General features: G+C 40.7%; 3 protein-coding genes across 3 annotated transcripts; all 3 read right to left on the bottom strand.

Moving 5' to 3' along the window:
- Nucleotides 1-524: 524 nt before the first annotated feature.
- Nucleotides 525-4,648, bottom strand: kcnj13 (potassium inwardly rectifying channel subfamily J member 13; the record flags this gene model as incomplete). Its single annotated transcript, XM_080428398.1, has 3 exons — nucleotides 4,613-4,648; nucleotides 2,134-2,695; nucleotides 525-1,099 (listed from the first exon to the last, which is right to left on the bottom strand). Exons 2-3 carry the CDS (start codon nucleotides 2,648-2,650, stop codon nucleotides 525-527), a joined length of 1,092 nt encoding a protein of 363 aa, XP_080284524.1. The 5' UTR covers nucleotides 2,651-2,695; nucleotides 4,613-4,648.
- Nucleotides 4,649-8,243: 3,595 nt separating this feature from the next.
- tmem97 (transmembrane protein 97) lies at nucleotides 8,244-10,321 on the bottom strand. The gene is made up of 3 exons (XM_080428405.1): nucleotides 10,180-10,321; nucleotides 9,879-10,023; nucleotides 8,244-8,728 (listed from the first exon to the last, which is right to left on the bottom strand). The coding sequence occupies exons 1-3, from the start codon at nucleotides 10,291-10,293 to the stop codon at nucleotides 8,463-8,465; spliced, it is 525 nt and encodes a 174-aa protein (XP_080284531.1). The 5' UTR covers nucleotides 10,294-10,321; the 3' UTR covers nucleotides 8,244-8,462.
- A 1,208-nt stretch (nucleotides 10,322-11,529) lies between these two features.
- LOC308085305 (tyrosine kinase receptor Cad96Ca) lies at nucleotides 11,530-19,332 on the bottom strand. Its single transcript, XM_080428390.1, has 11 exons — nucleotides 19,160-19,332; nucleotides 18,816-18,949; nucleotides 18,475-18,682; nucleotides 17,896-18,034; nucleotides 17,652-17,750; nucleotides 16,290-16,450; nucleotides 15,713-15,853; nucleotides 13,606-13,717; nucleotides 13,246-13,345; nucleotides 12,883-12,982; nucleotides 11,530-12,125 (listed from the first exon to the last, which is right to left on the bottom strand). Exons 2-11 carry the CDS (start codon nucleotides 18,941-18,943, stop codon nucleotides 12,105-12,107), a joined length of 1,209 nt encoding a protein of 402 aa, XP_080284516.1. The 5' UTR covers nucleotides 18,944-18,949; nucleotides 19,160-19,332; the 3' UTR covers nucleotides 11,530-12,104.
- Between the last annotated feature and the right edge of the window lie 792 nt (nucleotides 19,333-20,124).

Raw genomic sequence — 20,124 nt, 5'->3', positions numbered from 1 at the left:
TTCTCTCTCCCTGGGAAGTAGGCTAATAATTACATAATAATCACATACTAACAGTCCAGTTAACTGTAAAATCTGATACTTGGAAATCAATTACATGTTTTCTAAATTATATAAGCAACAGAATACACAATAAAAAATAATGCTTACATTTTAATTGGGTGTGGGGGGCGGTATGGGACCTGGATATTGTATAAGGGCGGGTGATAAGGGGCACTGGCCCAAAAAAGGTTGAGAAACACTGATCTAGTCCATACATGTATTGGAAGAAATCTTTGATCTGCAACATAAATGCCCTTTTTGATGGATGGTTGTAGAGTCACTGCATTCTGTCCCTTTCCTTACTGATGCTTTGCCTTTGCATACATTCTCAATTCTTGACACACTTCCCGCTTCCATAATATCATTTCCAATCTTCATCTTGCCCAGGTTATGGTTCCCAGTCCTTATTGCTTGGTCTTGCTAACAGTATACCTTTCTCTATGGTCATTGGGCCCCCCAAACCCCCACCCCCCTCTGCCTCCACTTTACTCCATCCTGTCGCTTCCATCGCCGTTGATTTGTACCACGCAGTCCTTGTCCAGGGGTTCTTTAGAGTGGGTGGTGTCAAACTGCTGAGAGTTCACCGTGTACCTTCCACGGACGTCCAGCCCCATGGCGGGGACAAAGAGTCGGTCGAACTGGATCTCTTGACGGAGGTAGGAGGTTCTCTTCTGACAGGAGTCACCCGTACCTTCCTGTGAGGCTGACAGGAACACAACCAGCTCAAAGTGGATGGAGCTGCCCTCGCACAGCGCAGAGTAGAGGGGGCTGCGTCGGTCCAGCGCGTGGTAGAAGGTGAGCGGGAAGATGAAAAAGGGGCAGGGCCGGGGGCCCAGGTGGTCCAGATGAAAGTCCAGGGAGGTCTGATGCAGGACCTGGCCGTCACGCTCCTCATACAGCACGGCACTCACTTTCACGTCCACCAGGGGGCGGTGGAGCACGTTGGTGGCACGGAACATGAGGCAGGCCATTCCCTGTTGCTTGCCGACAACTGCCAGGGGGCTGAACTGGATGGCTCCTGCACGTTTCTGAGGACGGGCGATCTTGGCCACGAATGCACCTGGGAATGAATGGAAGATGTACGAACAAGCTGATGGAATCTTTGTGGTATATGACCTGTTTCAGTTTTCAGAGGCTCATTTGTGAGGAAACATGTTATCATGGCAAAATCGTCTTGTCTTTTTGTCTTTTGGTTTTCATGTATCAGTTGGATACATACTTGGGGTGTTTTTTTCCCCATCTCACTGTCTTTGTCTAGTGGACAGGAGTTGAGGGCAGATTTATAAACTCATATCATAAATCTAATTCATGTATTCCCTGGAGATAGTGAAGCAAATAAGGAGAGTCGAAATCATATATGAATCTATGATTACCTATTTTTTTTGTCAGCATCAACAGACTTTGTTAAGTTGCTGACATCCAATGTGTAACACACATATAATGAGAAATATAGCTACAGTACTTAGGTTGGAAGAATCTGAATATCTCCTTTCTTGCAGCACATTCATAAACATAAAAATGTATGACAAAGTTTAAGCAGATTGGATAAAGTTTCAACACTGATTTGGAAAGCATAACTCAAATGAATAATTTATAAATCCCTGCTCTGTTTGAATTATTTATCATTTTAAATAACATCCTGATATTTTAATTTGATAAATTTCAGCCATGTCAGCCGACATATTGAAATATTTGAATAGATGGATGGTCTACTGATCAAGAAGATGCCAAAATAAAAGCAAAATTCCCTTCTTTAGATCAGTGGTTCTCAAACCTTTTAATGTCAAAGATCTCCAATAACTCTGAGAGCATACACATGGAACCAAATGAACTCATACAGGTCTATTTGGTTCCACTTGTACGCTCTCTCAGAGTTACAGGCCTGTAAGGGTCCATTGGGAGCCCCGTCAAGGAACCCTGAGGGTCCCTATCTCCACTTGGAGAACCACTGCTTCAGACAATACCTGGAAAGTGATTCTTTTTTAGAGAAGTTGTCACTGTAGGCCTACTGTTATTATAAGTCAGGTGTCAATGGAGGTGATACCTTTAAAAGAAAAGCTTAACAACATGATGGAGTGTTAATGAGTGTTGTACCTGTAATGAAAGCCTCCAGCATGAGTCCCAGCAGCATCTGTACAGCCAGTAAAGCTATGGCGCTTGGGCAGTCCCCACTGGGAAACATGGTGCCATAGCCGATGGTCAGCTGAGTCTCCAGGGAGAAGGAGAAGGCAGCCGTGAAGCTGGTGATGTGTTTGACACACACCACGTGTCCCTCAGGTGGCGCGTCATGATCCAACACAGCCAGGTCCCCATTGAGGTACGCAAGCAAGTACCACATGCAGGCAAAGAGAAGCCAGTGGGCCACGAAGGAGGCACAGAATGCCAGCAAGACCCACCGCCAACGCAGACCCACCACCGCACCCCAGAGGTCATGCAATGCAAGCCACCATGCTCTGGCTGAGGACCAGGGCCATTGGCCTGCAGCGGGATGTGGCGCACGCAGGGTGCAGTGCCCATCCTTGGTTACCAGACGCTGGCGGGGTGGCAAGGACAGGAGAGGCGACTTGGATGCTTTGCCTCCCAGATTATGGTTGTTGGATTTGGTTGACATGGTAACGCACAGATCTCCACGGGAGCAGATCAAGGTGACAACGGTCTAGAAAAAAATTAAGAAACCATAGATTATTATACGAGACTTTACGGCTTGTTTGATTGCGGTACAGCGAATCAAATTCCAAGTTTGAGCTCCATATATCAGAACGGGTTTCATGTTCATAGGTCAACAGTCATTCTGACTGCCAGATGTATGTGAAAGTCCTCCTGACAGCCTTCAACAGTCTTGTCCCCTCCACAGTTTCCAGTTCTAAGTCAATATTGTTGCCAGGAGATTAGAGGCGGGCGCAGTGGGGAATCTGTCTGTGTAACACAGCGACATGCAGAGTAGGAATGTGTCTTTCACCAGTGGGGAGTTTCAGATTTGCTGTACTATGCTGTATGTCTTTAAACTTGTCCTGTTTGCTAGTAACAGTATACATTTTAACATAATTTTATGTACCGTATATAATGCAACTTAAATACAAGTAAAATGGACAAAGATTTTCAACAAAGATTTACATAAGAGTGTAAAATGGTGTGTGAGGGCATGGGTATAACACTGTCTCAGAGCAGATGAAACTACACACTACGCAGCTAATAAGATCTAACGTTTTATTAGCTTCATGTTGAACCCTTTGTTTTGTCTTTGTGATTGGTGTTTGTGATCTATTTGTTACAGTTCTCCAAAACAAATTAAAATTGTAATAGCTTTAAAAACAATACATTATGAAGGAGGAGTAATATCATATTGTGCATCGATAACTCATCGTTTCTCGTCCCAGAGGCCGCATAACTGCAGGCCAATCACAAGAAGACAGTCCTCTCCAAACATTGTGGGACCCTTTGGGTTTTGTTTGGTCCTGCGACAGCCTCAAAGAATTATTTGTCCATTATGCCATAAGTCATTCAACAAAAATAACTTAATGGCCTACTAAGTGCAGACAAGATCAGACAAAATGGGCTGTTTAAAATTGAAGTGTCAACTACCAGATCCTGCTCTCTGAGTATTGCTGGAGGTAAGAAGTACTGCAGAGATGCTGTCTACCAAGTTAGCTCACAAAGAAGGGTCTTTGTCTTTGGGCTGGGTCATTAAGGTTGGTGGTGATCAGTAAGGTGGTCTCATGAGGGTCATGTGCTGAGCGGGGGTTGATTACATCGTTCTGAATACAGTAGCTGTAAATCTACCGCATATAGATTTACAACATATCAGATAGATAATGGGCAAACAGTTCAACAATCAATTCAAACAAAAGTGTGTGTGTGTGTGTGTGTGTGTGTGTGTGTGTGTGTGTGTGTGTGTGTGTGTGTGTGTGTGTGTGTGTGTGTGTGTGTGTGTGTGTGAGAGATCTTTGGGTAACATTTAGACTTGTCTTGTAGTGATCATTGGGACACAGTGATGATTACTTAACTATTTCCCCACTGCTATCCTGCTGTACATTTCCTAACATGTTAACAAGTTATTGATTATATATTCTTTAGATCACAAGGATCATGGACGCGCATGTCCGAGCGCTTATGCAATATGCAATCCTTCTGTTGTTGCAATGTCCTTCTTTTAACCGTAAAACCTCCAGTTTTACACAGAAAGAGAGGAGAAATAAAGCTGTATAACAAAAAGCTATCTAATACTATTACTAATCTTCCTTTAATTTCAATGGCACCTGGATGTATGTTTGTGACTTTGTCACCTACATTCAACAAACATTTGCTTTATACCCATTTATGGAGTTTACAGAATCTATAAGGACTATTCACCCATGTCTGTACTGTGGGAAAGATTTACAGTCCTGAATCCTGGATCCGATTAAACTTTCTGACACTGTAGATTCTACTGGAAACAACTCTTATGACTGAGGGCCCTCTTCCTATCACAGTAAACCAAAGCCTCTATTGTTGCCATATGTGTTCTTGTCCTACACATGCATATATTTCCCTCAGCTTTGCCCAGCATCTGCCCTTGCCAATCGTTAGTACTCACCCACAGTGGCTGGGCGAAGAATGCCCTCTCCGTTGGCTGACCTTTTCACCCTGATAGCTGGTCCACGGGCGGGCAAAGGGGGCAGGGGACCAGGGGCGGTGGAGAACTGCCACCACAATTCCTTAAGGAACGATAGGATGGGGGGTAAATCCCTAGAGGACTCCTGAAGAAGAAAGAGTAGAGAAAGTGTCACCCCAGGAGCTCTTCACTGAGGGAGCCAGGACTGTGAGTGCTCTGCCTCGCTACTCCCATCTGCTGCTCACAGCTCTGGGCCAAGGATGATTGGAGTGGTCACATTACTCTGCATGGAGCCCATTAAGAGTTCCCGGAAGAAGAAAAAGAGAAAGAGGGAGGAGGAAAAGAACAACACCTTGTCACAGTTCATTGAAAGACTCACTTGTTGGTTGGCATCCTGCAGCTGACAGGCGAAAATGGGGAGGGGATGTGTGTACGTGTGTGTGCACGTGCACATGAAAGTAGCTTTGCATTTGTGTGTGTGTGTGTGTGTGTGTGTGTGTGTGTGTGTGTGTGTGTGCCCGCAATGCTTTTGATTTTTTTTAACATAATTACATGACTCATTAAAACCTCAAAGGCATCACATGCAGTAAGAATACTAAGAATACTTACTTTTCAACATGGAAAATACTTCAAATAGTCAAATGAAGACAGCAAGCAGGTTTAAAATGTGGGTGGCTGTCGTTCAGGAGGTAGTGCGGCCTTGGAATCGGAAGGTTCCCAGTTCAATCCCCTGCTCCTCCTGGCTCCCAATGAGCAGGTTGGTGCCTTGCCGTCTGTGTGTGAATGGGTGAATGTGAAATACGTGATTGCACTCCATTTACCATTTAACCGATAGGTACATTCATTGACATGCTGTACTGTAATCATTGTACCGTTTTGAAATGGACCAGTACAATCATTGATATGAGACATGATGATGTGACACATTACCCGAAGAATGAGTAATTTTGTGCTTTGGAGTCGGAGTGACCCTCCTCTGTGAAGACATTCTGTCCTAAACACAAAGCCAATGCATACTTAACCTGACACCACAGTGTACTTCTTTGTTGATAGCGAAGCCATAGTAGATCCCTGTGACTGAAGTTGAACAACCCTGGGGTTCCTTTTACATGCCAACTCACATGCATATATGTGTTTTTACAATGAGTTTTCAAACAAGGCAAAACTGTGTAGAAATAAAATTGAGTTACATTAGTTAAAATGTGTTAATTAGTTTCAGTATTTCAGTTTCAGAATAATTAAGTCCAGAATAGGTATTGCAAATACAAACGCATTACTATGCGAAGACAATTGACTAAAAGTCATGTAGACATCTCAGTCTCAATATCCACAAATGCCTCCTTATGCTTGTTTTGCTGACACATGTGACAAACTGAGAAAGACAACTACCGTACATCACTTTCTGTATATTTCAATGACTTCCAAAAGTGGTTTTTATTTTCATTGCAGTTAACTAAAATGATGTTTTGTCACACCTAGTTTAGTTCTTTAGTTTAGTTCAACCTGGCCTACAGCCCTGCATGACATGCACTTTAATCAGCTTATTCACATAAGTTACCCTGAAGATATGTTTTAGCAAAACTAAAAAATAAAAGCCTGGAGATCGAGGCTACCCTGACGATAATAAATGTTTCTGTTAAAACCTCAAATTATCAGCGAGATGTATCTCATGTTTCTTCCTATAATATATCTGTGGCTTTCAGGAGAAATTGTTTTACTGGAATAAGACTTCGGTCATATAAATAGTAAATACACAATTGATATTCGTATAGAGAAAGTTGTCCACAACACCCTCGGGATTCCTGTTGCAACAAGATACTAAAGCTAATCATTGCTTTTAGTAAATACCATAAGTAAATAAAACTGTTCCAATGGTTCTAAACACCAACAACCAAGATCACACAAGACCCAACAATTAAAATGCATAAGGACACCCATACATTGCTGCCTTTGTATATTATGCTCCATAAATATAGAATATTCTGCCCAAAGAAGTCAGAGGTGAGTTTAGATTTGATTGGGATGGAAACCTTTGTCTTTTTAACATAGCCTACAGTTAACTGCTGGATAAGATTGGATGGATGGATAGATATTATCCAGTATAAAGTCCAGTTCATACATAACATCAGTGTGTATACGGTCCAGTTCATACATTGAGGTGGTTGGTTCATTTGTTCGTTTTAGTGGAGCTAAACTCTCGCTTCATTTCCTCTCATTAGTCTGAAGAGAAGCAACACACACTCACACAGGTCATACACCTACTGCTGGGCTGCACATTGAACCTCACCTATTATTTTTCCATAGCTCTCCCCCTCTCTCTCCGTCTCACACACGCGCATGCGCGCGCTCGCACACACACACACAGCTTTTTTCTGTTTCATTGAATTTTCCTCTTTCCATCAGGTCCATTTTAAAGTGCTGGTGTTTTTATATTTGACTGTGTACTTAATAGAGTTAAAGGTTGCTCTCAAGGCTTATAATCTGCTCCTCTGCTCCTGGCATCTTTACCTGAGAACTGAATATCCTCCCCTTGTCTGTATTTTTTACTCAACAGAAAACCTTTCTTCCACCTGACTGAGAGCACCACACCTGCAATCATGAAGCTGGCCAAATAAATTACCCCCAGCTCCACTCTGATTTAGATTCAGAAAACTTTAATGCTTGCCAAAATGTGACAGAAATGTTGCAATGGCGCAATGTCAGCATAGTGTAAATATGGAAGTGCAGTGTTTGTGTATAGTGTTTATAGTGCACATATAGTATATTGAAATAGTTTCTAGCTATTTCTTTCTGCTCACCTTTATACAGTATATTCATATAGTTTCTTATCTTTATATTTTGAACAAATAGTTTAAAATAATTGAGATGTTTGTAGTTATTATTCAGTATTATGTACCAATGTCACAGAGAAAAAAATTCTCATGTGCGGCAATACAATCTATTCTAATTCTGATGTGTAATGTTAAAAGTGCAAATGTCCTTCACTGTTTATTTATGATAAAGGCAACTGGAATAACAGATTTCTATTTATTAGAGGGTTCGGGCCGCTACGCGAACCTCACACCTACGTTGCACAGCACTGCAGATCCGACCAATATGTCTTCTGAGTCATAGTGTCGGGGGTTTGTCCCATTAGCCAATTTTAATATACTTACTTAATCATTAATTTGTTTATGTTATGCCATGAACAATAAGCATAACCCTTACTGCTGTATGACTATGGCTGAATGATTATTTGAGACATTAAGGCTTATCATTAATCTTCATTGTTTTATTTCACATACAATATGACAAGATACAGTGTATCACTGTGTAAGTAAGCCAACCCTTACTGTGGTCTGACTTTAATGCAACCTCATACCGCCACCTTGTGGAATTTTAACAGACATCTTCTATTATCTGTGCACACTGCTCTTTTATTTCCTTTTTTCTTTTACTTTAAGTTTTTGTTCTGTCACGATAATCCAAAATAAGCCCATTCAACACAAAAGATATTCATGCATCCAATCTAAAATAAAATAATGTATATTCATCCTTGAGGATCAACAGAGGGTTTGAAATCACTCCTTGCTTTACAATTAAAATGATGTTAAAAAGTATGCAAAATGCAGAGTCACAGTTGTATACTCTATGAGAGTAACCTTTTCTTTTATTCTTTATGTTGTATATTATGTAAACATTACATAACATTTCCAAAAAGGCAATTCAAGTTATAAACCCTGTGTGTACATTTTACATTCACAAACCTAAAAACATTAGCACTTTGACTTGGTAGTTATAGTCGTCATGGCTCACACAATAAACTCATTACAGTTCCTCCATTTATAAAGTCTTACTGGGTCTTCTTGGCTTTAACGGTGCCAATGCCGGAGTTATATGTGGGGGCAAACAACATGGTAAACAGTATCATAAGAGGGACCAGCAAATACGGAGCGTATATGGACACCAGCGTATAGCGCTCCTTCATGGTTTGAGGGCCATGGTAGGGACTGGTGGTGGGGAACTGATAGAAGAGGATGTGGGCTAGAATAGGGACCAGAGTGGTGGCCACGTGTGTGGAATAGACAATGGCAGGAGTCCTGATCCAGTTACAGCCACCTGGAGATTATTATAAGAAATACAACCATGTGTCAGGTGAGAAGAAAAACATTTGTACTGTTATTCTGCTTGTTCTCTACGTCCTGCATCTTCTTCTCTTCAAGCTACAATCCAGAACTTATTTTACATAATAAACCTCAATTTTATCCAAGCTGTATGGTAGAGTAGGTTAATACAATATAACTAATGCATAACTAGTATATAACTAGTTGGAGGTGGTCTCCCTACTCTTCCGTTGAGAAATGTAGACCCTGGTGTCGGGTAGGTCACCTACTGATTGACAACTAGTACTGCCTGAAGCTCATAAACCCATATCTCTGTTGGCCAAGGAAGGAAACCTGGGTTGCAATTACATCTGTGTACACAGGACAAAACAACATTTATGGATTGTAGCTTTAAGCTCTTGCAAGTTTCTGTACACTATATAGATTATAGATTACACCTGCTAGACCAGGGTTCGAGTCCAGGTGGTAACATTCGATGCTCATCCGGGGTCCAGTTTCAAGAGGACTCAAAAGGGGGTTAATGTAATGTACCAGAGTTTCCCTGCCAAAGGCCCACAAACCTAAGCTAATACATCCCTTGGTCAGGGGGATTCCACATTGGGTGAGCCGTATTATGTGTGTTATACGCCTAAAGAGTGCATTGAGTACCATAGGGTAGTGGTTCTCAAAGTGGGGTCTGGGGACCCCCAGGGCCCCTTGAAGGGGTACCAGAGGGTCCCCAGAAGAATGTGTTAATATAGCATCAAAATCAGTTTAACAACTTTAAGTCTTATACCTTGTCTTATCTACAATAATTGAATAATATGAAAACTTTGGAATAATTTAGATTTTTTTTAACACAAATCTTTTCCTCTGGGGTCCCTGGCACAACATATTTCCAGATAAGGGTCCGTGGACAACATTAATTAATGAATACATATCAGTTTGGGGGCTATGGTCCGACCGTCCTGACATGAAAAAGTTTGAGAACCACTGCCATAGGGATGTATGGGACCAACAGGTGTCTTGTTATTAAAAATCCACAAGAGGTCAGAGCTGAGGCATACTACAAAAATGCATGGATTGTGTACCTGTAGTAGCTACAGCTAACAGCAGCAGCATAGATAATACATTCATATTATTCATATAACATTGTGCCAACTGACCTTTTAGGAAAGCATATGCAGCGACGGGAAAGAACGGTGTTTGAACCAAGGCCTCGCAGAAGATGAATGACCTGAACCAGGCAGGTGGATCCAACATCATTGGATCTTTGAATTCCTCTGCATACCACTTCAGAAGGTCTTTGAGCTGTTAAAAACAAAACATGCATGGTGTGAATAGACCTGCTATCACATTATTTTGTGTGAGATTAAAGTGTCTCTGCTCTTTTTTAGTTCTTCAGAAACATTGATAACTTGTGCTGCACAAGTTCATTGTAGTTTTTTTTATGGATTTAACACTTACCATCTGAGGGTACACATGTGCTGGTAACAAGGCTTGAAAGTCGATAAATAACGTGATGGGAATGTGGGAAGCAAAATAAAAGAAAAATATGATTTCTAGAATCCGGATAGCCATGTTGAACTGTCAGAAGGGAGCCGGTTGGTTTCAGTGACTGCTGCTCACTGCTTGTTGTGTCGTAGAACCGCCTGTTGAGGGTGGTTGGATCCCATTGGCCATCTCATTGAATGGCTGCGTCCCATTGGCCATCTCAGTGGATGTTGGGTCACATTGGCCATTTCATTGGATGGTCTCAACGGGGCGTCCCCTTATTTTTAACTCTATGGGCGTCCCATGTTCATTAAACACCACGGCACTGAACAACTTTTATTGACATGAATTGGTAGGGGCGGGGCAGGCCGATTCTGTCGGAAGTTCCCAATGGGCGGTAGTGACGGGTAGTGACCTATGGTAGTGACGGGGCGCATCCGGTGGAACCCGGAATTACACTAAATGTAAACAGGAAGTAAACGAGGGTGAAAAAATGGCGTTCGGCCACAGACGGCATTAAAACACTTCTTCATTGAAAGATATGGATTATTACATTAAACTACTACCCCGTAGAGCCAGTTAACATTTGGGGCTTGGGGTTAAGCACCTTTATTTTCACATTTGTACATGTTTGGAGTGTCTACGGGGCATAGTGCAGAAAGTCCAGGTCTCCATGGGGCGTGAAGCCTACAACTCTCGTAGATTGAAGACGTCAGAATCATAAATACGTCTACGAGGGTTGTATACTACAGCTAGAATTCATTCGTGTTTTTCTGTCGCATTCCTAAGCCAATAATTTGGTGACAGGCGGAGTCTCCGCCTAATGACCACTATGACCATAGACTGGCGTTAATGTAGACACTCATTTGAAATTGTGAAAAATGTCACTTGCATACACAAATCCCTTTCATACTGAGACATTTTAATTGCTATGGTTGAACATTGTATGTGCTACTTTTTTTTGCAGTTACATCTTTCATTCTGATCAGTCCACATTGTCCCTTCAGCAGTTCAAATAGAAAGCATGTTTATGGAAAGATGGATACTCATCAGAATATTCAAGCACAAAATGACACATGCAATTGGTTAGGAAAAACTCCCAGAAATCACCCAGAGGAGCCCTGGAAATGGTCCTCATTAATACAGTGTAGTGCCTTTTTCCAAAGTTTAGGAAAATGATTGATTCACCATCAGAATCCTCAAGCTGCAAGCACTAAATGTTCCCCCATTTATGTGGTTGAATTGGGTGTTACTGGGTGAATAACACAGTACTCAAGGATATAGTAACAGTTTAATACAGTCCTTCAAGGTAAAACATGAATTAAATTAAAATGCTGTTTTAAACACTGAGTGTTCTGTTAGCAAAACTGTAATTTATTGTTTAAAGTGTAGCCAACCAAAGAATTTTCTCAAAAGTTAAAAAAATAAAAATAAATGGTGAACACACAGCTCTCAATTTAGTATTAACGTATCCATACTTTATATACAAGATCTGAAACAGATACAATTATATAAAACTATAATGTATAATATAATTTCCTGTCTGGGGACCAGTGGTTTTCAACTGAATCTACAGTAGGAACTGAACAATGAAGACCATACCATACAATAAAGATTGACATATTGAATCCTGATTCAATATATGAAGTAACAAACTCAATAACACACTGCCTGAAGTTGAAATTGTTGAGAAAACATTGTTAATTTTTTTCAACATTTTTAAAATTATGCTTTTACTATTTCAATTAAATAATTGTAATCTTTCAAAGTGATATTCATGCAGCAAAATGGCTGCTGAGTGACTATTTGTTGAGTGATTCTTCATGCAGTTTTAGAATGCACGGAGTCATCTAGTTTCATGGTTTTCAGTCTCTGCTGTTGTCAAGATCATTGAACTGTCATTCAACATCCACATAATCCTGTATAGAAGAACACAGTGCAAGTATTTATTCCATCAAATAATAGCTAAAGTGATAATAGCTTCTGGAAATCAGTTAGTATGTTTAAAAGCAAATGGTCAATGTGGGCAAGTGCTTTATTTATTCATATATGATCAAAAAACATTGTCATTGCTGAAATCCTCACGCAAAACACAGCACAACAGTCTTGGCTTTTAAATGGGAAAGTATTTATACTTTGAAGGTGCTTGAAATTGTTTACATTTGACCTTGTGCAACCCAATATTATAAACATGTATTCTGGAACGGCACTGTCTTGTCCAATAGAGCAACACGTCTAAAAGCCCTGCGAGTGTCCCCTAAACGCTGTGCTGCACCCTATATACAACCTGGAACCCCTTCAAGGGCCCCTGGGGGTCACCGAACCCCACTTTGAGAACCACTGGACAATCATGTCTAGCTGAAAATATTCCCTGAGAAAAGACTGCTTTACAAAAAATAAATAAAACAAGGTGCCTTGTTTCTGGCATTGTGCATAGTAGTCAGTGAAACAGCAAACTTTAAGGGCGATATATCATTTAACTTAAATAAATATGGAAATCTGGCAAATATTGCACAATCTAACAAGAAAAACTGGAATGTTTTGGGAAATTGTCGGAGGTAAAGTATAAATGACTTGTGAACTTGTCAATGGGATAAAAACGCAAAGACACCGGTATGGTCTTACTGCATAAAACAAAACAGTAAGTGGTCAATGGAGAGGCAGGCTGGTGCTTACCGCATCGTTTTCAATAACATCCTCCAGGATTCGCACTATATCTGTGAAGGACGGCCTAGAGGTGTACGGCTCCACCCAACAGTCTCGCAACATCTGCAGTCTGCAACATTTTCTCATTAAAGGATTGCTTGTCACTTCAAAATGGTAATGTACTGTATCAGGATGGAAAACACCAACTAATGCATGAAATAAAGGACTTAAAGGCGACCAAGACATAAAGATTTGATAACATCTCTCAACTCTTGAGAGACCTACTGGGCTACATTACTAACAAACTATTAGATACAGCATGTACGTATGTGCCTCAAATCCTCAACATAAAACAACTAATGTCTATGTCTCCTTCTAAGAAAAGCTACTTACATTTCTGGTCTGCAGCCTTCAGGTTCTGAGTTCTTATAACCAGCACAAATGTGGTAGACCACAGCCTCTGACGTTTCAAGACTTGGATATGGTGTGGTACCTGACAGCAAGTTATTTAGTATTCATCATTCAAGTTTCACACCAGGAGACTATCAACCAACATTTAGATGAAGTCAAATTGTGTTTTAAATATTTGTACTACTTTAAAATGAGACTCTATTGGCATAACAATTGGTAAAACATGTGCTATAGCCTTCTCTGTCCTATTTAATATACAGGACCACAGAATATTTATAGCACTTGTACATGTTTATATATCTATATATGGTAGGTGTGTACCACATACCACACCAAACTCACCAAATGTCTGCATCTCCCACAGCAAAATGCCAAATGCCCACACATCTCCCTTGAAGCTGTAGTGGTTGTTTCTGAAGTACTCGGGGGGGTACCAACGCAAGGGCACACGTTGCTGCACAGATAAATATACCATGGAAAATGAGATGTTATAGTGACCAAAAAATAGGGCACTGAACAGCAACAACAAAAATACATGTAATATATTTCAAAATATACTGAAATAGATTTTAAATAGATTTTGGCCAATTTAGAAAATTAGCTGCATGGGCAACTGTATAATGTTGTGAATTAAATAGTTGCACTTGTCATTGTCCATACATTTGACCATAACTGAGATCAGAATATTTATATTTTTCTATACTGCCGAGGTCAAAGGGGGGGGGGGGTGAATATAACAGAGTAGATCTGCCAGCCATAGGACCACAATGGAAACAAAGTCCCCAGGACGTTTTTGTGTTATCCTTTTAGCTTTAATGTCTGACCGTAGGAAATGGACTGGATTCGCTTTGGGAACTCTACTTGTCACACATGCGCGCGTTTTTTTTTGCGGTTCTGGGCGGATTGGGTTCGTTTTTTCCGCGGTTCTGGGCGGATTGGGTTCGTTTTTTTTCCAGTTTTTGGTTTCTTTATTTTGGTTTTAGGGTTAGGATTAGGAGTTAGGTTAGGGTTATGTTATTTAATTCATATTTTTGCCTGATTTTACCAATTTATTATCACAAAAAACTATTTCTGCCTAATAAAATATTCAAACAAAATGGGTTTATACTAATGTATTTTGTGTATTATATTAGACAATAACTAGACGGTTAATTTCGCGGATTTGGGTACTTTATATTGTTTTTTTTGTTACTTTATTTCGGGGTTAGGGTTAGGGTTAGGTTAGGTTTATGTTATTTATTTATTTATTTTTTTGCGGTTAATTTCGTGGATTTGGGTACTTTATTTTCGTTTTTTTGTTACTTTAATTCGGGTTTAGGGTTAGGGTTAGGTTGTTTAATTCTTATTTTTTCGATTGGGTGCCCCTGATTACTCAATAAAAATACCTTAAAATTATACTCGAGTACAGTACTTGAGTACATGTACAGTACTTAATTAGTTACTTTTCACCACTCTCACTGTCAGCGTTAGATTAAAATTACTTACTCACCTTCTGCAAAGATTGTCTTGGTTTCAGAGAGCAGAGCATGGTTGTAAATATGAACTTTTGCCCCAAACTTTAAGTCTTTATATTCCATATGTCCACGTCCGTGTGTAGCAGCCTTGTTTACCTTGTGTGTGCAGCCGCTTGCTTGACGACGTAAAGCCTACGTTAGTGCACAGTGTGCACTAACGTAGGCTTTACGTCGTCAAGCAAGCGGCCACAGAAGTCTGTTTCCTTTCAAAGCGATGTGCATTTCAAAATAAGAGTTTGGTCTGGGACCAAAATTCAGCCCTGGCACTTTGGTCCGGACCAAACGTAACTATTAATTTGGCCACGCGACCCGGAAATGACCGTAATAATCCTAAAACGGGAGCGAAAATATATATATATATATTTTTTTTTGACAATCTGAAGAGCGTTCCCACACGTGTTCACAGCGTTCCCCCGCAACGGTTGCTATGGGAACGCCGTTCCCATGCGTGCAACGCCATTTCCACCACTTGTCCGTACCACGTGCTGTTTACATTTCTGACTAATAAAGTATTCAATCAATCAAAAAAAGCTCATAAGCCTAATATCTCCCCTGGCCATGGGGGATTCCCCTTTGTATGAGCGGTAGATGCTTGGTGTCCCATGCATGCGGGATACCAGGGTGTTACATTGGTGCCGTGACCAAAGGTGGTGAAGATAAGGGAGTAGCCCTGCCCGAGGTCAAAGAGGGATTCCCTATGCAGAAGACCCTGGTTCAAATCCTGGGTGTTACCCATGTACAGAACATACAGAAGTAGTATGTACTGTATGTAGAGTCTGTAAGCCTGCCAAAGACAATGGACCCTAACCCTAACTGCTAAGCCCCATTACAACATCTCACACTGTCACACACATGATTTAACAACACAAATCTAAACCATGGCATCACTGAGGGCCATGGCCTTTAGAATACTGCATTCCCAACTTCCCACTGACCCGTGGGACTTTCCAGCGGCGGCTGCTGCAACGACTCCTCATGCAGGCCAGGTCTCTGGCCAGGCCAAACTCAGCCAACTTCACCTCCCAGGGGAACCTACTGACCAGGATGTTCCTCAGAGACACGTCACAGTGAACGACCTGGAACACAGTCCAAACACACAATGGCATCACACTGTTGTATGTATCAGTCCTACATACTGATATTTCTAGAACGTTCTGTTTTTCTATCAGATAGGTTGGCCATTGGACATTTCAAAATCCTTTTGGGAAATTAAATTACACATCAATGCACCCTAAAATATGTCTTTTGCACTTTCTCCACAATGTCCTGTAACCTCTCTATTTTTCTTTATCAATTTCCCTTTAAAACAATCTCAATCTTTCTCTTTTCCTATTCAACTGAACGGAACCCTCTGAAAACAGGCCTTTATACTGGGTTGTGCCACAGATTTCCACTGTTCCCTGTTGAATAATAAACATAGAACAATGAGTATAGTCTGGGTATTTTCTGCAGTACATAACCCATTGGAAGTGGTTTAATCTATTTCCAAGAGATGAGCAGGAAACTGGGTACCATTTTGGAGTGCAGATGCTCCAAGGCCAGGGCAATGTGGTAGGAAGAGATGGTGAGCATACTCTGGAGCTCTGGATTCAAGCTGAGACTCTCCTTGTTCATCTGTAGGAAGGTCCGCAGGGTGCCGTAACTCACCAACTCCATGATGAGCACGTAGGGCTCTGAGGAAGCCAGATGACAGCAAAACACATGCTCTGTTGTACCACGGTGTCGTGCACCAAACATAGCTGACCTACAAGCTCACAACACATCCCAAATGCGACGTGTTGTGAGCTTGTAGGTCAGCTATTTTAAAATAGCTAAATCAGGCTTTAGTAGAGGGGGTTGAGCATGGACCAGAATTAATATAATTATTGATGTTAAATAGTAGTTAGATCTTATCTTGAATACAAATGCAATTTTCTTTTAATTTAACTTATTAATTAAAAATGCTGATAAAATACAAATTCTTTGCTATTGTTTTACCATTTACTTTCCAATGCAATTAATTTTTTTAAACCGTATGTTTTAATTTCCTCCATAGTCATTGAAATATTACAGAGCTCACCTGAGCAACCGAGTCGGCATTAGCTAAATAATACATAATTGTGTAGTTAATACATCATGGATCTTGGATGCTTGTAAAATCTTTTTTGCTGAGGACTATATCGGCCGCAATGTTCAAATCAGTCTGCACAAGTCTGCAATAACTCTGATCCAATAGCTTCCTCAAAAATCAAACAAACTACTGCATGATTTAGTAAATTAATGTAGGATGTACCACGAGTCATCGTCAATGGACTAATAGGTCAGAACACCAGTAATACTAATAAATAATAATTTGACCTATTTAATCCCGCGGGGGAATTTCAGTTTTCGGCTTCACCCAGCTGATTGCTGCTCACAGAGGAGCGCAGGGGGGAGCAATTAGGGGTTAAGTGTCTTGCTCAGGGACACCTCGACACATTGTATACTGGGAATTGAACCAGGGAACTTTCACTTCCCAGGTGGGCTCTATAACCACTCAGCCATGGCCGCCCCTAAAGGATTAATCCATTTGCTTACAAAAGTTCATGGTCATACAGTACATGACTAGTGCCACAGCAGGGGTTATTGTAATTTGTGAGATGTAACCACATGAACCCTAGCGTCCCTATTGTAATAATAAGTGAACAATCAAAGAAAAGGCAAACATTTGGCAAAAATAGGTGTACTGTACATTTAGCAAAAACAAGTGAACATTCGGTGAGAATAGCCGATCTACAAGCTCACAACACGGTTGTAGATAGGCTATTCTTTTGCTATTTGACATACAACAAAGTATAGGCTATACAGGGTTTACGTAAAGTCATATGATCCTATCATGATGTGCAATGCACTGACCCTCACTGGTGTTCCAGTCCAGCAGCTGAAGAACGTTCTTATGGTGCACCAGTTTCCTCATGATGGCCACTTCTGTGTCCACACGCTTCAGGCTCACACCTGCTCACAGAAAAATCAGCATCAGAAAGGCTGTCTTCTGAAAACATCATGAAATGGCGTCAATTCCAAACTGTACTGTTATACTGTATACAATGTTGCTGATTTGATATGAACTGTGATGCCTGTTTTTTAAAGCCATGTTCACCCTCCTTGGTGATCTTGCAGGTGAACATTTCATGGCCTTTACATGTTCCCCTGGTCATCCTGGCCTTGTAGAACGCTCCCTCCTTGCCTGCTTTGATCAGCTGCACCAGGCTCAGGTCTGCCTTGGTGAAACGAGGCCCCTTGGGGACAAACGTCATGAGAAATACACATGATTAGTGACTGTGCTGCTTACTATTTTTAAACATAGTGCATTGAGTAATGTCTATGTTTTAAAACGGACTAATAACCGTGTTGTTTACTGGTATGTGTAAAATGCATTTCCTTATGTACTTTTAAGAACAAGTTTTGGTGTGCCTTAATTTACAAAAAGTTGTGTGCCTGAAGGACACATTGTTTTTGGTAAAACAAAATATGTTGCTTGTTTGCCATGAAAATCACTTTGATTGTTCAGAAATACTTCATCACTTTCTTTAGTTTTTAATTATTAACAACTTGGCAGAAATTCATTAATTAATCATTCATAATACATGGGTTGGGTCACAACAAGTATGTTCAATATTTCTGGGTCATTGCTGAATTTTTTTGTGCAGCCGTGACCTACAGTAGAACTGATTTATACCTGCTGCAGGGGTCTCCAGGGCAGTCTGGTGGTGAGGGACCGGGTCTTATTCCCCTGCTGCTGTAGAGGCATCTGTTCAGCATTCTCCTGCAGGGTGACAGGGCTTGGCATCATGATGGAACAGTTCTCCCGAGCAGCTACCTTTGTAACCTTAACCACCGACCGCTTGCCCACTAGGTCACGAACGGTTTGGACCAACGCACGATACCTGAGGGAACATAAACAATGAAATGTGGACAGAATAAGAACACATCCACACCGTACAAAAACTAAATAAACTGAACTTGCTTCAGAGCATGCTGTAAAAACCTATTCACGTGAGTGAGTGACAGGAGTCTTACTTTTTGAAAAAGATGATTGCCAGCACTATGAAAACGAGTATGGTGAGAGATGAGAACCCATGAAGGATGTAGTGGACCTGATGTAGTGGCCATGATGTAGTATCCGTGCCATTTCCCGAGCTATTCATCAGGGTCTAATTGTGAACATGAGAAACAGGTTGATAACAACTTCTCATACAACAGCAACTTAGGTTTTTGTAAGGATGTGGCTGCATTTATCATTGTTCTGCCAACATGAAAACACATGACAAAAACATAATAACATAACATAATGTAATACATTTACAAAAAATACAGTATATAAAACAACTCAACCCCAACCACCAAGAAGTAAAATACCTCACCGATGTAATTTCACCTCACAAACCTCTCGGTAATGTTGAAGACCATCCACTCTAGAAGCAATATGAAGCTTTAGAATTGATTTTAAAGTAGTCAAACTTTCATATGTAGGATAGCATGCCAGTCATGTCATCTCTCTAGCACAATTAAACAGAACGCACAGAAACACATTCTGTTCTAGGGACTGCTAAAGTGTCCTCAGTATTGTTAGAGGGAGGGCTTTTGCATGCATTTGAACCACAACACTAGTAGAGGAAATGAACAATCCAGTGGTTTACTGAAACTTAGAAGCTGCAAGAAGCTGCATGACTCACCTACTTTTGCCATTTGAGTGCTTATAAATAATCAGGTACTATGCAATACCATCCTGTATACTTTAGATTTACACAATTTAAATATGTACAAAAGTTTAGCCTTTGCTAGCCTTTTAGATAAATTGTATTTATTTTGAGACATAACCTAGAGTTGTGATAGTCTGTGTGGAATTAAGCATCTGTCTTTTATTCCTTAAAAGTAAAGTCCTCATTATGATTGTGTATGGTTATGTTAGAAACTACAGGGTTCCATTTCTCTAAACCTTTTTACATAAGTTCAAATGTCTCTAGCTTAACCTATACTGTCAAGCTCACAGCATGTTGCATCATGACATGTTGTGAGCTTGTAGATCTGCTATTTTTTTTAAAGAATTTACGGACCCCACGTTGTAAGTGCAGAACGCAGTGACTGCTTGGACCTACAGTATGTGTACAATAAGTAACCACAGGCAATTTAGTTTGCATAGGAGGCAGAATGATATTTTTTTAAATAATTGTATATTTCGGGGAAATCACATTTTCAACTGCTGAAAACTCCGGTTGGTTGAAGACCCCTGACAACATGGTTTCCTCTCCAACACAAACACCTCTTAAGATGCTGTGGTTTCTTTGCTTTCACAAGTACATTTTCTCTCCTCTTATGAGCAAAAGTA

The sequence above is a fragment of the Gymnoscopelus braueri genome, assembly GCF_963280865.1.
Source record: "Gymnoscopelus braueri genome assembly, chromosome: 5".
Lineage (NCBI taxonomy): Eukaryota > Metazoa > Chordata > Actinopteri > Myctophiformes > Myctophidae > Gymnoscopelus > Gymnoscopelus braueri.
This window is presented reverse-complemented; position numbering and strand designations above follow the sequence as displayed.